This window comes from Pithys albifrons, chromosome 1 (assembly GCF_047495875.1).
Source record: "Pithys albifrons albifrons isolate INPA30051 chromosome 1, PitAlb_v1, whole genome shotgun sequence".
NCBI classification, from domain to species: Eukaryota; Metazoa; Chordata; class Aves; order Passeriformes; family Thamnophilidae; genus Pithys; species Pithys albifrons.
The window spans coordinates 99,153,852-99,166,062 of record NC_092458.1 but is presented as its reverse complement, the minus strand read 5'-3'; the positions used below and the strand labels follow the sequence as shown (position 1 = coordinate 99,166,062).

The window sequence follows — 12,211 nt, the reverse complement described above, 5'->3', positions numbered from 1 at the left end:
CCCATCTGTGGGGAAAGCACCGCAATGCCATCCCAAAATACACCCCAGCTCCTGGAACCCTGCAGCCTCCCAGGGAAAATGGGCCACAGCTGAGTGAATTCCCAAAAGCAAGGCCAACAGAAAACGGGAAATGTGCATTTCCCAGGATGCATGCGTTGAGGGGCTGTGAGGGGCCAGCCTGGTCCTCCACCATGCGGGCGTGATAGGTGCAAAGACATGATGGGTGCAGAGCTTTTCCCCATTTTCTTCCCAATACTGGCTGGATTTCACCCATTTTGGGAGGACTTTATTCACCAGCAGCACAGAAACAACCTGTTCCCTATGCTGCAGAATAAAAAAATTCCTGGAAGATTTGAGTTCTTTTTCCTGTGGGAATACGGGGAGAAACTCAGCCCAAACCAGGCAAGTGGAAGAAAACAGGATAAAAAATGGTAAAAGAAATAAGAATTCTGCCATGAGGGAGACACAGGAACTGGAAATATTTTTAACTTAAACCAAGACTTCAGGGGACTTTTTTCTCAGGGAACTGCTGCTCTCGGTGGCATTTTGTTGCTGCTGTCTGGTGGAAACCACCTATTTTTGGAGAAGCAGCAGCATTTTGGGTGCTGTACCAGCACTGCAGCAGATCCTCCATGACCACCATCTGATGGATGATTTAAAAGCCATAATTAAACAAAAGCTACATGATGTTGAGCCTCTGGAGCACTGAAAACATCATGGTGAGGTTTGAATCTGGATGTCAGCAGTCAGGATTGACCTCCTTGCCTAATGTAGGTCTGTTTTAGGAAGTCTTAAGATTCTGATCAGAGGAGTCCAGGGTGAAGAGGCAGAAGGCAATTTTCTCACAGGCGCTGGCAGTGCCGCACTCGAACAAGCAGCCAAAAACTCTGCTGGGACACACGGCCAGGTCAGAATAACCAGCGGGCCCTGCATGCAGCACCCATGGGCACCGCCAGCCTGACCCATCCAGCGGTGATGGGTTCACATAGATGCCCAAATCACGCCGGTGATGCCGGTCAGTGGGGTGGGAGTAAAGCAGCCATGTGCATGTCCCGAATGTGCTGGTGGGTGCAGCAAAGCTCACCACACTGCCCTGGCAGCCCTGCGGTGGCTCGGTCAGTGCTGGGCACCACGCCGGGTGCTGGAAGTGCAGCCCATGGTCAGTGCTGAGCGCCACGGCCCGGCAGCCATGCAGTGCACGGGCATTGCAGTACAGCAAGGGTGGGTGGGTGCCGTGGATTTCGGCTACTTGGCACTCGCCTGTGCGCTCACCGGCAAGCAGGGCGCCCTTGTGCCAGTGGAGCCCGCCATCATCACTGTAGAAGATGAGGGAGTGCTGGCGGGTGGAGCAGGGCAGCCGCATGGCCCCGCACAGGCGCTGTTCATGCACATAGTAGGTGTATGCTGGCACCACGAGCCGCCCCGAATCCAGCTGTACCCCATGGCCTGGGCCCACGGCAAAGGTGGCCCAGTGCGACAGGTCAGCACCAACAGCCTCGTCCGTCACATCCCGCAGTGGGGCCCAGCTGCGGCCATTGTCCGTGCTTGTGGTAAAGCAGAGGCGCGTGGCACTGCACCCCCTCCAGATCTGGCGCTGCTCTGTCTTCCCCTGCTCCACGCAGATGCAGAAGAGGAAGATGGTGCCGTTCCTGGCATCGTAGAGGGGACATGGGTTCATGGTACGGCAGCCGGGCAATGTCAGGGCCGACAGCTCCTCCATTGGACCCCACTGCTGGCAAGGAGGAAAACAGGGCTCACCTGTGGGAGGCGCCAGTATTGCCACACCCCAGAACCACCTGGCATCACTCCCAGGGATGGGGACACAGGTGAACACCTGCAGCCTAGGGTGGATTTTACCTTGACCGAGGAGCTCTGCTGGCAGCCTCGACGCAGCACCAGGTACTTGGCATCCTCGTCCTGGGCTGAGGACCGTTTCTCAGCAAAGGCCAGGAAGGATTCATCCCGGGGAATGTAGAGCAGAGCTGGGATGCGGTAGGTGACCCCACTTCCCTGCTGGAACAGCGTCTCCAGAGGGGAGACATGCAGGGATCCCGGTGGTGGTAGCAGTGGGAAGCTCTCCCTGCCATCCCCCTGTTGCTGGAAAGGTGGAAATGCCTCGTGTAAAGGGTTAAATGCCAGGAAAAGTGGAGGTGGCCCTCATGTCCCCCTTTATGAAAGGATAAGGATGAGGACTCACCTTGAGGCAGGTGGTGGCCTGGGACATGCTGGCTCCCGCTGGGGCCTGAGTGGGGCAGGAGAGGAGGGGTGAGAGTGGAACCCTTTGGAGGGATCACACCCCACTCTCCCACCTCTGTGATGTCTCCATGTCCTTTTGTTCCTCAATGCTGCACAGGCTCCCCTACTTCCCCCTGAAGCCCACCCCCATGCTGTTTCCAAGGGCTCTGCAACCCTTGCAGCCCCCAGGACTCCCAAGCCCCCAACCACTTTCGCTCCCCCAGTGTCCCCAGCCAAGAGTCCCAGTGCCCATGTAACCCCTGCCCCAAGCCCCCCACGTCCCCCCCCTCCCACCTGGATCCCACCCTGCACTCCCTATGTCCCGGCAACGCCCCTACACCCCACAGCACAAATCCCCTACACCCCAGAAAGAACTGTCCCCACCCAATGACAGATACCCCCCCATGCATGCCCCTGTACCCCACACGTCCTGACCCTCCCTTCAGCCCTGCATGCAGTGACCGCCGTATCCACCTCCAATATGCAGGCCCTTCCTGTGTACTCCCTTGAACCCCCATAGCCCAGCTCCCTTATACACCTGCCCCTGCCCTCTCAAACCCTGATTCCCCTACACCCCACAAGCACCGACCCACCATCCCGGACCCTCCTATACATGCCACTGACATCCCCCCCCCCCCCCCAAACCCTGACGCCTCTACACCTCACATACACCAATCCTGCCCATTCCCCTTCCCCCTTCCCAGACTCGCCCTGTCGATCCTCCTGCACCCCCAAACCCCTGGCTTCCCTACAGCCCACAATCCTCCGCATCCTGGTCCCTCCGTACTCCCGCTGCACTCCAAAACACTGACACCATTACACTCCGCATGTACTGACCCCCCACGACTCTCCCTATCCCCTCCGTGCCCCGATCCCCCCACATCCCGCATCACCACTCAGGCCTCGCTCCTCCAGCCACCGCCTCCGCCGACCCGGGGCCGCCCCGCTCCGCCTCTTCCTGCAGTTCCCGGAGCCGGGGAAGAGAACCGGTCAGGCGGACGGAGAACCCATGAAAATGGGCGGGGATCCAAGGGTAGGGATACCAGAGGCTGACAGTGGTGCCAGAGGGACAACACCCGTGCAGGTGTGAGCAGGTTATGTGCTCAGCCTCCTGTCGAGGAGGCGGAAAGGTGGAATTTCAAGGATATTGGTTGCTGGGGGTGCTCTCGGAGAGATCATCTTCACAACAGGCAGGAGGGAACCCAAGAGCAGGATGGAGGCTTGGGGTGCTCCTCCCGGCCGACCTCACGTTCCCAGGTGCCCCTGCGGAACAGATGAGGAGAGTGAAGGCCAGCAAGACGATGAAAGACCATTTAGGGGTTCCCTGGGGTGAGTCAGGAAAGCGCAAACAGCTCTACAAGGCAAAAAATAAGTGGAATCCTCATCATCCACTCCCTTCGGAGGGGAATGGAGTGCGTGATAAGACGACTGGACCCATCTGACGGAATTCTACTGCCTCCTTGGAGCCTCTGGAGCGTTTCCTTGTAAACTCCCTGTCTTCAGGGCCCTCTATTACCCGCTGTTGGTTGTCCAGGGAACTTAGCTGGAACGCAGGGGGGAAAAAACTGGAAGGGGGGCAGGAAATGGGAGGGGGGGGGGCACAATGATAGTGTGAGGTGATGTAGGGAGAAAATGAGAAGAGCGAAAGCCAAACTGGGACTTTATTTGGCCACTGAGGTGAAAAATGGCAAAAAAAATGAGGGCCAAGGAGAGTCTCCATCCTGTGCTGGATGTGGAGGGCAGCACTGTCAGGGAATGAGGAAAAGGCTGAGGGACTTAATGCCTTCTTTGCCTCAGTCTTTAACACCAGAACCTCAGGATATCCAGCTCCCAGAGCTGGAAGTCAGTGGTAAGGAGCTGCATGAAGCCCCCATAATCCAGGAGGGAATGATTCTGTGAACTGGTTTCCCTCCCTCACTTCCACCTCCCCTGAAACACTCCAGACATGCTTTAGGACACAACTGATGTCTGTTCTTCCCTTTTATTGGAAAAAAAAAAAACCAAGCCAAAAACCAAACTAAAACCCCAAACAAACAAAAAAAACCCCAAACAAACATCCCCCCCAAATCTCTTTTTAAAATGCCAGTTTATAGAAGGGACACATAGGACAGCAAATGCCACAAGGGAACAGCAGTACAGGGAGACAGATGAAGATTGGAAAACCTCTTTTACACCTTTTTGAAAACTTTGTGGCCAAACACAGAAGTAGCATATTTTGTCCCCCTGCCCCAACACATAAAAGGTTTTTATATAAAACAATTCTCTATCCCCACTTAGATAAATACAAAAATAAAGAAAACTTGTTTGCAAAGGGATGGTTGTTCCACAGAAGAGTTTTGTCCTGAATTCCTAACACAGAAGGAAAAGGTGAGATTGGTAAAACACCCTCTTGGAGAGGGAGCCATGTGATAAAGCACTACTAGGTACAACAGAGGAAGCTAGGGCAGCATCAGTGATGTGTGTCGTCCTTGGGGTCCCCAAAATCCAACTTCAGGGTTCGCCCCACAGACACACAGCCCAAGCTTAGCCATAAGCTTCAAGAAATCTTGGATACAAGCTTAAAAATAGAAAAATGGAATAGGATTTCAGGACAAAAACAGAGGCCATGATTTGCTTTCTTTGCCATTTGACTTTATTGGTGTTAACTCAGCATGTTCCCGGGAGGCGGGTAGTGTCCGGGCTCATTTTGTTTTCCTCTCCAGGGCCAGACTATCATGAAGCTTGGACACCTCTGGCTCATAGGCTTCCATGACTAATGTCCCATTGTTATCAAAGAACTTTGCAATAGATTTGGTGAACTCAGCTTCCCTCTGCTGTTTGGTTTTCCCGCTGATAAACGTCAGCTTCAGGGTGTATTTGTCATCAAACCTGCAGGGAGAGCAGAGAGATCTCAGAGCAGCATCCCAGCTGGGATCAGCTGAGGAGAAAGAAATACTCCTCTTATTTAAGGGGAAAATCCTCCCAGACTTGAGTCCCCACCTGGGCACCCACAGCAACAATTAACACAATTTTATATTCTGTGATTAAATCAGTGGGATTAAAGAGAAGCAAAACCCATTTGTGGTAGAAACTACTTGGCACCATTTCTAGATCAGGACATGTTTTTTTGATAAGAGATTTGTAGGTTTGGAAAAGAAAGGGAGTATTTAGAGTGATCCTCTGGAGGGATTGGGATGGAAATTGTGCCTTCTGGCCAAGCCTGGGATGCTGGAGCAAACGATACCGTTTGAGGCTGGAGGAGAGTTGCCAAATGTCATCAGGGTCCATCCCCGCTGGGTCTTTCCTGTGAGCCACGAGGAAAATACTCTTCTCCTTGTATGAGGTGTAGATGGTTAGGATTCCCATCATCACAAAATACGTGCAGAGAAAGTTAAGGAAATTAAGGAGTTGTAAGGACAGGCAGAGAAGTTGCTTGGATCCCCTGAGATAGGTTCTTTACCCACCTGTCGTGACACTCCATTCTCACGCTTGGCTGATGCCTCATCAGCATGAAAAAATTAATAATAAATTCTTAACTTTAACAGTAATTAATAATAATAATAATGTATTTATTATTAACTCCCTGGAAGTGTCCAAGACAAGGGTGGACAGGGCTTGGAGCAACCTGGTCTAGTGGAAGGTGTTGGAGCTGGATGATCTTTAAGGTCCCTTCAAACCCAAATCAGTCTGGGATTCTTTAACATTTGTTGGGAGATAGTGGGAAAACCTGAGACTGAATGAGCCACAGAAACAATAGCTGGGAGTTACTCCTAAGCACAGACCAAGCAATTAATTTTTCTCATTTTTGGAATTAAATAATTTCAAGTGCTGCAAGACCTAATGTTTGTGCCAAAAGCCAAACAGAACAGCCTGGAACAACGAAATTCCTTAGAATCATGGAACTGTTTAGGTTGGAAAAGGCCCCTAAAGGCCACTTAAGTCCAACTATTCCCCTAGCACTGCCAAGACCACCACTAAACCATCACATTGCTGAACTTCCTGGAGGGGCCTCAGCCCACAGATCCAGCCTGTTCAGATTCCTCTGCAGATGTGCTGGCAAGAATTCCCTTTGTTCCACTTTTCCCTCTCAGTACCTGAGCTGTGGTATTAGGGAATACTGGACATGTCTGTAACCACACCATGGATAGAATAAAAGAATGATCTGCCCTCAGGTCACCCAAATGTAGGTGCATCACACTCAGACAGGCAGGAATTTTCCCATCACATGAAAAACTGTCTGATTATCAGCTGACCTAGGAATGAAAAATTCCCACAGGCCTGAAAACAGGAATACAGAGAAGGGTTTTCTTCGTGTGGAAAATCAAAGCCTTTAGGTAGAAATGAGACAACATTTCTAAAGGATATGAGACAACACAAAAGGCAAGGACAGGTTTGGATTCAGGAAAAGGGTGCAGGTAATCCCAAATCAAAGCAACAATTGCAAAGAGACAAGAGATTGTGCAGATGAGGAGGCGGACATCAATCAAATGGAAATTTTCCACATATTTGTACTTTTCCAGGAGAACCTGTGGGAGAAAACGGGTGGCTGAGTTTATTTTGTGCTTTCCATAAATCTGAAAAACTGTTTCTGGGAAGGGTTTAGAGGAAAACAACCTCCATGAGATGGGTAAACTGAGCAGAAACTTCATGGAGAATTAATGTCAGGCATCCTAATAATTTGCTCATTAACACTGGGAATTAAGCACAATCCATGGGAAATCACAAGAGATGCTACAGACTCAGCATGGATATAAGCACAATCAACCCAAAAGAAGTAGAAAAGAAAATAAGAAGAGTTTCCAAAGAGGGAAAAAATGAGCAGTGGCAGAAGGTACCTTTTTGGCAGAGTCATCCAGGGAATTTTTCACAGCTGAACCATCCCATTTGTCAATTTTTACTGGCTTGTCATCGATTTTCCACTGCAAAGGAAACCAAAGGGAGTGAGGAGAATTTCATCCTTGTGCCCTTGTTCCACAAAGACAAGAGGCAAACCAAAGAGTAGCTGCCTGTTTGGGAAAACCTGAGTGAAGACAAGAGGGAATCTGGGACCTAAAAGCCCCCTCAGCACAACTGAACCTGTTCCCCATGCAGTTTTCAGCTCATTCATCTTGTTACAGGTTTGAAGGGGGTTTTTACATCCGGTTTATTCTTAATTTGCTTCTCTATTTGCTGCCATCCTCAGACTGTGATTGAATTCCTGCCTTTGAATGTATTCCTGCTGTTTCACATGGATTGCTGGATGACAGGAGGAAAATTCCAAGAACCCCCAACTATCTGTGTACAAAGGGAGAATTAAGAGGCACAAACAAGAAATGAAGTTTCAGTCAAACCATCCTCCATAATGAAACCAAAAGTGTCTGCTGCTCTTCCATTCAGATATTCCTTGGAAATAGGTCCTGCCCAATAATAATTCCCAGACACAACAGCTCAGCTTTCCCAGAGGGTTCACCTTCCCCTCAACTACATTATTTTTGAGTCCTGCATATTTTAAGTCATTCCTTATTTCAGTTGAGTGACTGGAGATGGAATTTTAGCTGCCAGTAGAGCAATCCTCAATTTCATGTTGTTTCCTGAGTTGGATTATTAACTCCCAGTCCAAAGAGCTCCCTTCCCTTCTCTTGAAGGAACAAAACCATTTAAAAATATGATGGAAAACTCCATCTACCTCACACAAAGCAAAATTATCCTCTAGGCTTTGCAGGTAGGAATTATCAGGCACACAGTGAATGTCCTGTGTGTATCCATGAGGTTTATGGGGCACAAAACCAGAAGAATTTAAAAGCCATGGAGAACTGGGACAGAGCTCAGTGTAAGGTACAAAATTTTCTTTTTTGAAGCATTTTCTTGCAGGGTTAGTTAGCACACATGGTAATTGGAAATGCCATGAAAGAATAGGGAAGAATTCTTTCACTTTTTTATTTGTCCTTAAAAAAGCACCTACAAACAGTTGGAATTGCCAAAGTTTAAAGTATCAAGGGTATCAAAAAATACCTGTTTTTCTAAGTAGTGGATTGGAAGTCTTTGAGTAACACCATCAACACCCAACCCCTCTTTCCTTATCCCATAGAAAAATCAAAACGCTTCCAAGAAACCCATCCGGGCTTGACCTCACTGCTTCTAGTTATCCAGTTTGAGGACTTTAGAAAGGAGCAGCAAATGCTTCCAAAGAAAAACTCAGACTTTCGTTTCAGCCTGATGGAGAAAAGAAGAAACCAGCCAGTTCAAAACAGGTTTAAGTTTGTGTGTGTTTTGACACAAACTTTATTGTGTTTTTTCTTCTGGATTATTCCCTTTGCTGTTTCACATTCCATCCTTTCATGCAAGAGGAACACCAGTGTAAAAACTTTTCATGGGGAACAACATTTCGGTGTTTAACCTGTGTTTTCTATGACCAGGATGAAAAGAAAGAAACTGTCCTAAAATCAGGAATTTTTCAAACTGGGACATCCACTCAGTGGATGGTGGACTTCTGGAGAACAGAAGGCAGTTGGTGTTCAAGAAGTGGTTTTAGTCCTGGAGTGAGCACTTGGTGGTGTGCTTAAATGGGTGTTAATTAATTTAATTCAATGTGCTTTAAATGGGAGAAATCCTGAGGGGTTTCCTGAGTAGGATTGTGGCTACACCGTCTCGAATTAATTCCATGTCTATGAATACTTAGGTAGCCCTGGATGAGCAGGGAATGCTGAGGAATAGCTTCCCAGTTATCACAAACACTTCAAGAACACGAGAAAGGTGAAAAAAAACAGAATAGTTAAATGACAAATCTCCCTAAATTCCTCCTGATTTAACTTTCCAGGGAAGCACAGAAAGGTAAACAAGCAACATGTCCTAAGGCTTCAAAGCTGGTCATCCATTATTTTCCTGCTGGGGAAAAAGTGGAACAAATTACGGACTTAAGGCCTCAATTCTCCAGGCGATTCCTCACCAGTGGATACAGGAGTTCGCAGAAATGACAAGCATTCCCTCAGGCAGAGAGAAGAAATGAAGGCACACAAGGAAAAGTAGGAACATTCCTAAGCATGTGTGGTTTTGGGGTAGAAACTCCTTAGTGGTTTCTCTCTAAAGGACTCAGTGCATTTCCCTTCCCCATGACTCCTGTTTTTACCCCTCAGCATCCATGGAAGATGCCAGGAAGAATAGGAATGCCTTGGGAGCAGGGTGTTTCCAAGAGTTCTGGAAGTTTAACCACAAATGGAGAGCTGAGCACATTTGCAAAGACCTAAAAACCACTCACTTAACAGCTTAAATCTACTGTTCCAATGGAAAACCATGGAATTCTTAGGGATACAAGGAAAACATCACCCCAAACAGGTGCTGGAAAACTATACTCTTTAGGAATGCTGAGTATAACACTGAAAATCCCAGTGTTTCCAACAGCAAGTGCCTGTGTTTTGAAGTTCGGTAGAAGTTGCCAAGTCCATCCCTCTGGAGATATATCCATAGATACAGACACAACCAATTCCATCTCCTTAGAAAGCATAAAAGAGCCTCTAGGTCTTTAATTCCGGCTCCCAGGCTGCCAAATATCCCCAGACGCAACATCTCGACACTGAGTTGTGACCAAAGCTACCCCAAAACCATGGTACTTTAAATTACTGGGATAAAACTGAGATTTTCAGCTTCTCTCCCCCCGATGTCCCAGAATCATGGAATACTCTGAGCTTGAATGGATTCAGAAGGCTCACTGAGTCCAACTCCTGGACCTGGGGGGATGCCCACGGATGAGGATGCTCAGGATGACGGGGAGATGCTCAGGATGAGGTGGGGATATGCTCAGGAAGGAGGGGGGGGGGGGGGGGGGGTTGCAGGAATGAGGGGGTTGATGCTCAGGAATGATGGATGGATATTCAGGGATGAGGGGGGATACTCGGGATGGGAGAAGGATGCTCAGGATGAGGCAGAGAATGCTCAGGGACGAGGATGCTTAGGGATGAGGAGGGAGGATGCCCAGGACTAAAGGATGGATGCCCAGGGATGAGGAGGGGATGTTCCGGGATGAGGGGGGTGATGTCCAAGAATAAGGGAGGGTTGCCTAGGGGTGAAGGCTAGATGTTCAGGGATGAACGAAGGATGCTCAGGGGCCCGACTGGGACAGGGGTAGGCGGGGACGGGCCCAAGAACCCCGCTCGCGGTACCTTGTCCAAGAGCCCATTCCGGCCGCCTTTGGCCGCCATCTTCTCACTGCTTCCGCCCCGGCCCCGCCCTCGACACCTGGGCGCTTCTGATTGGCCGCCCGGGAGGAAGTCCTGCACCCACTTCATGCGCGTGCCGCGAGGCACGCTGGGAAATGTAGTCCGTTTATCCCATAATTCCTGTAAGAGAAGGGGTGTTAAAATCATGGAATCATGGAATGATTTGGTTGGGAGGCATCCTAAATCCCATCCAGTTCCATGGGCAGGGCCACCTTCCACTAGACCAGGTTCCTCTGAGCCCTGTCCAACCTCAAAAGACTGTCCACAGTCCCCATTCCTGGAGGGATTTAAGAGCCATGGGGATGTGGAACTTGGGGACATGGGTCAGTGATAGCCTTGACAGTGCTGGGGGAATTAGATGACCTTGGAGGTATTTTCCAACCCGACTATTCCATGATTCCACGATCTTCAACAGATCTGTTGTATTTGCAAGCCACAGGATGCTGTTTTTCCATTGTTAATTATACCCTTCATGTGGACCTGCCATGCCAAGGAATGCACTATTTTCCACCGCTGAAAGAGGAGATGATGAGCTGGATGTCTACCTCGAATGACCCAATTTAGCTGCTTCAGTGTAGGATATCAGTTTTCCATTAAAGGAATGACAACATTCTGGCAGATGCATCTTCCTCCCATGACAGCAAATGATGGGGTTTCACCTGTCCCTCCTCCAGCCTGCTATTAATAAGACTCTTTGTACCTGCAGCTCTGCTCGGGAAGGTTTCCATGTCCAGAGGTTTTGGCTCTGGCAGACCATCATCTATCAGGTCCAAGTGTCTCCTTGGGCCTCTCCCATCTCTGTTGGAGAAGGAGCGCGTGGCAGGGGTGGCTCTGGGTTTGGGAGCTGACAGCTGCCTCCATCAGCTGGTGCAGAGCAGGAGACTCCAAATGAAACACCAAATCTTTCACTCAGCTGCTTCCCTGTATAGTCTCCCTGGAATTGTGGATAGGAGGGAGCAGAAGCGAATAGCCTCCTGCCAAACCTGGGAATTCAGCTTCAGCCTCAGGCATTTGCTGGTCTCCAGGTCTGATCAGAGAAATGGCCATTGCTTTCCTCATTTTCCCTTCTCCACTCCAAATCCATCCTTTGTTCCCAGCACAGTAGCACTGGAAAAGGCTGTGGATCAGCTCCCTCAGTTTAACATAGAATTTTGTGATTCATGTGCTCCTCTGTGGGCTGTGGGGTTTGGGGACAGCACAGGCCTTCAGGTGTTCCTCTGATGCCCCCAGTGCTTCCAGCTGGAGCTGAGAACTGGGTTTAGCTTGCCCTGGCTCTGCCAAGACATTCCCAGAGGAAACCACACATTGTGAGAGGAGAAGGAGTAGGAGTAGTTTAGGCACATGCCGCTGGGCAGCCTCCAGCAGCAATTCCACCCACCACAGTGGGAGGCCACAGAGCTGGACACAGAGAAAGGACAGCTTGAATGTGACCTGCTGCAGATGCCAGGGATCCAGATGGGATGAGGGACATAAAGGATATGGGACAAGGGTCAATAATAAATTTAAACTGAAAGAGGGGAGATTTAAATTAGATATTGGGAAGGAATTCTTCCCTGTGAGGTTGGTGAGGCCCTGGCACAGGTTGCCCAGGAAGATGTGCCTGCCCTCATCCCTGGAAGTGTTCAAGGCCAGGCTGGACAGGGCTTGGAGCAACCTGGTCTAGTGGAAGGTGTCCCATGGCAGGGGGGTGAAGCTGATGACTTTTAAGGTCCCTCCCAGCAAAACCAGTCTGAGATTCCATGATGAAGGTGTGGCTGAGGGTGATGTTGCAGCAGCCTCCTGAATGTCTCTGTAGGGAGGACAAA

The 12,211-nt window shown here is 49.6% G+C and overlaps 3 protein-coding genes across 6 annotated transcripts in view; all 3 read right to left on the bottom strand.

The window, feature by feature from the left end:
* Positions 1–232: 232 nt before the first annotated feature.
* NEU3 (neuraminidase 3) lies at positions 233–3,180 on the bottom strand. Of its 4 annotated transcripts, none has more exons than XM_071572630.1 (4): positions 3,129–3,180; positions 2,198–2,242; positions 1,858–2,097; positions 233–1,732 (listed from the first exon to the last, which is right to left on the bottom strand). In XM_071572630.1, exons 2-4 carry the CDS (start codon positions 2,222–2,224, stop codon positions 782–784), a joined length of 1,218 nt encoding a protein of 405 aa, XP_071428731.1. In that variant the 5' UTR covers positions 2,225–2,242; positions 3,129–3,180; the 3' UTR covers positions 233–781. The 4 variants fall into 4 exon arrangements, with proteins under 4 accessions (XP_071428731.1, XP_071428751.1, XP_071428722.1 ...); XM_071572650.1 differs by having other exon boundaries at positions 1,858–2,091; XM_071572621.1 differs by lacking the exon at positions 3,129–3,180 and having other exon boundaries at positions 2,198–2,387.
* A 1,020-nt stretch (positions 3,181–4,200) lies between these two features.
* Positions 4,201–10,490, bottom strand: SPCS2 (signal peptidase complex subunit 2). The gene is made up of 5 exons (XM_071562256.1): positions 10,350–10,490; positions 7,050–7,133; positions 6,581–6,740; positions 5,459–5,594; positions 4,201–5,103 (listed from the first exon to the last, which is right to left on the bottom strand). The coding sequence occupies exons 1-5, from the start codon at positions 10,473–10,475 to the stop codon at positions 4,917–4,919; spliced, it is 693 nt and encodes a 230-aa protein (XP_071418357.1). The 5' UTR covers positions 10,476–10,490; the 3' UTR covers positions 4,201–4,916.
* The window catches only part of RNF169 (ring finger protein 169), a 28,036-nt gene continuing 26,287 nt past the window's right edge, over positions 10,463–12,211 (bottom strand). Inside the window, exon 7 of the mRNA XM_071562242.1 lies at positions 10,463–10,526. The gene's annotated coding sequence lies outside the window, so the exon portion shown is untranslated. The remainder of the gene's footprint in view (positions 10,527–12,211) is intronic.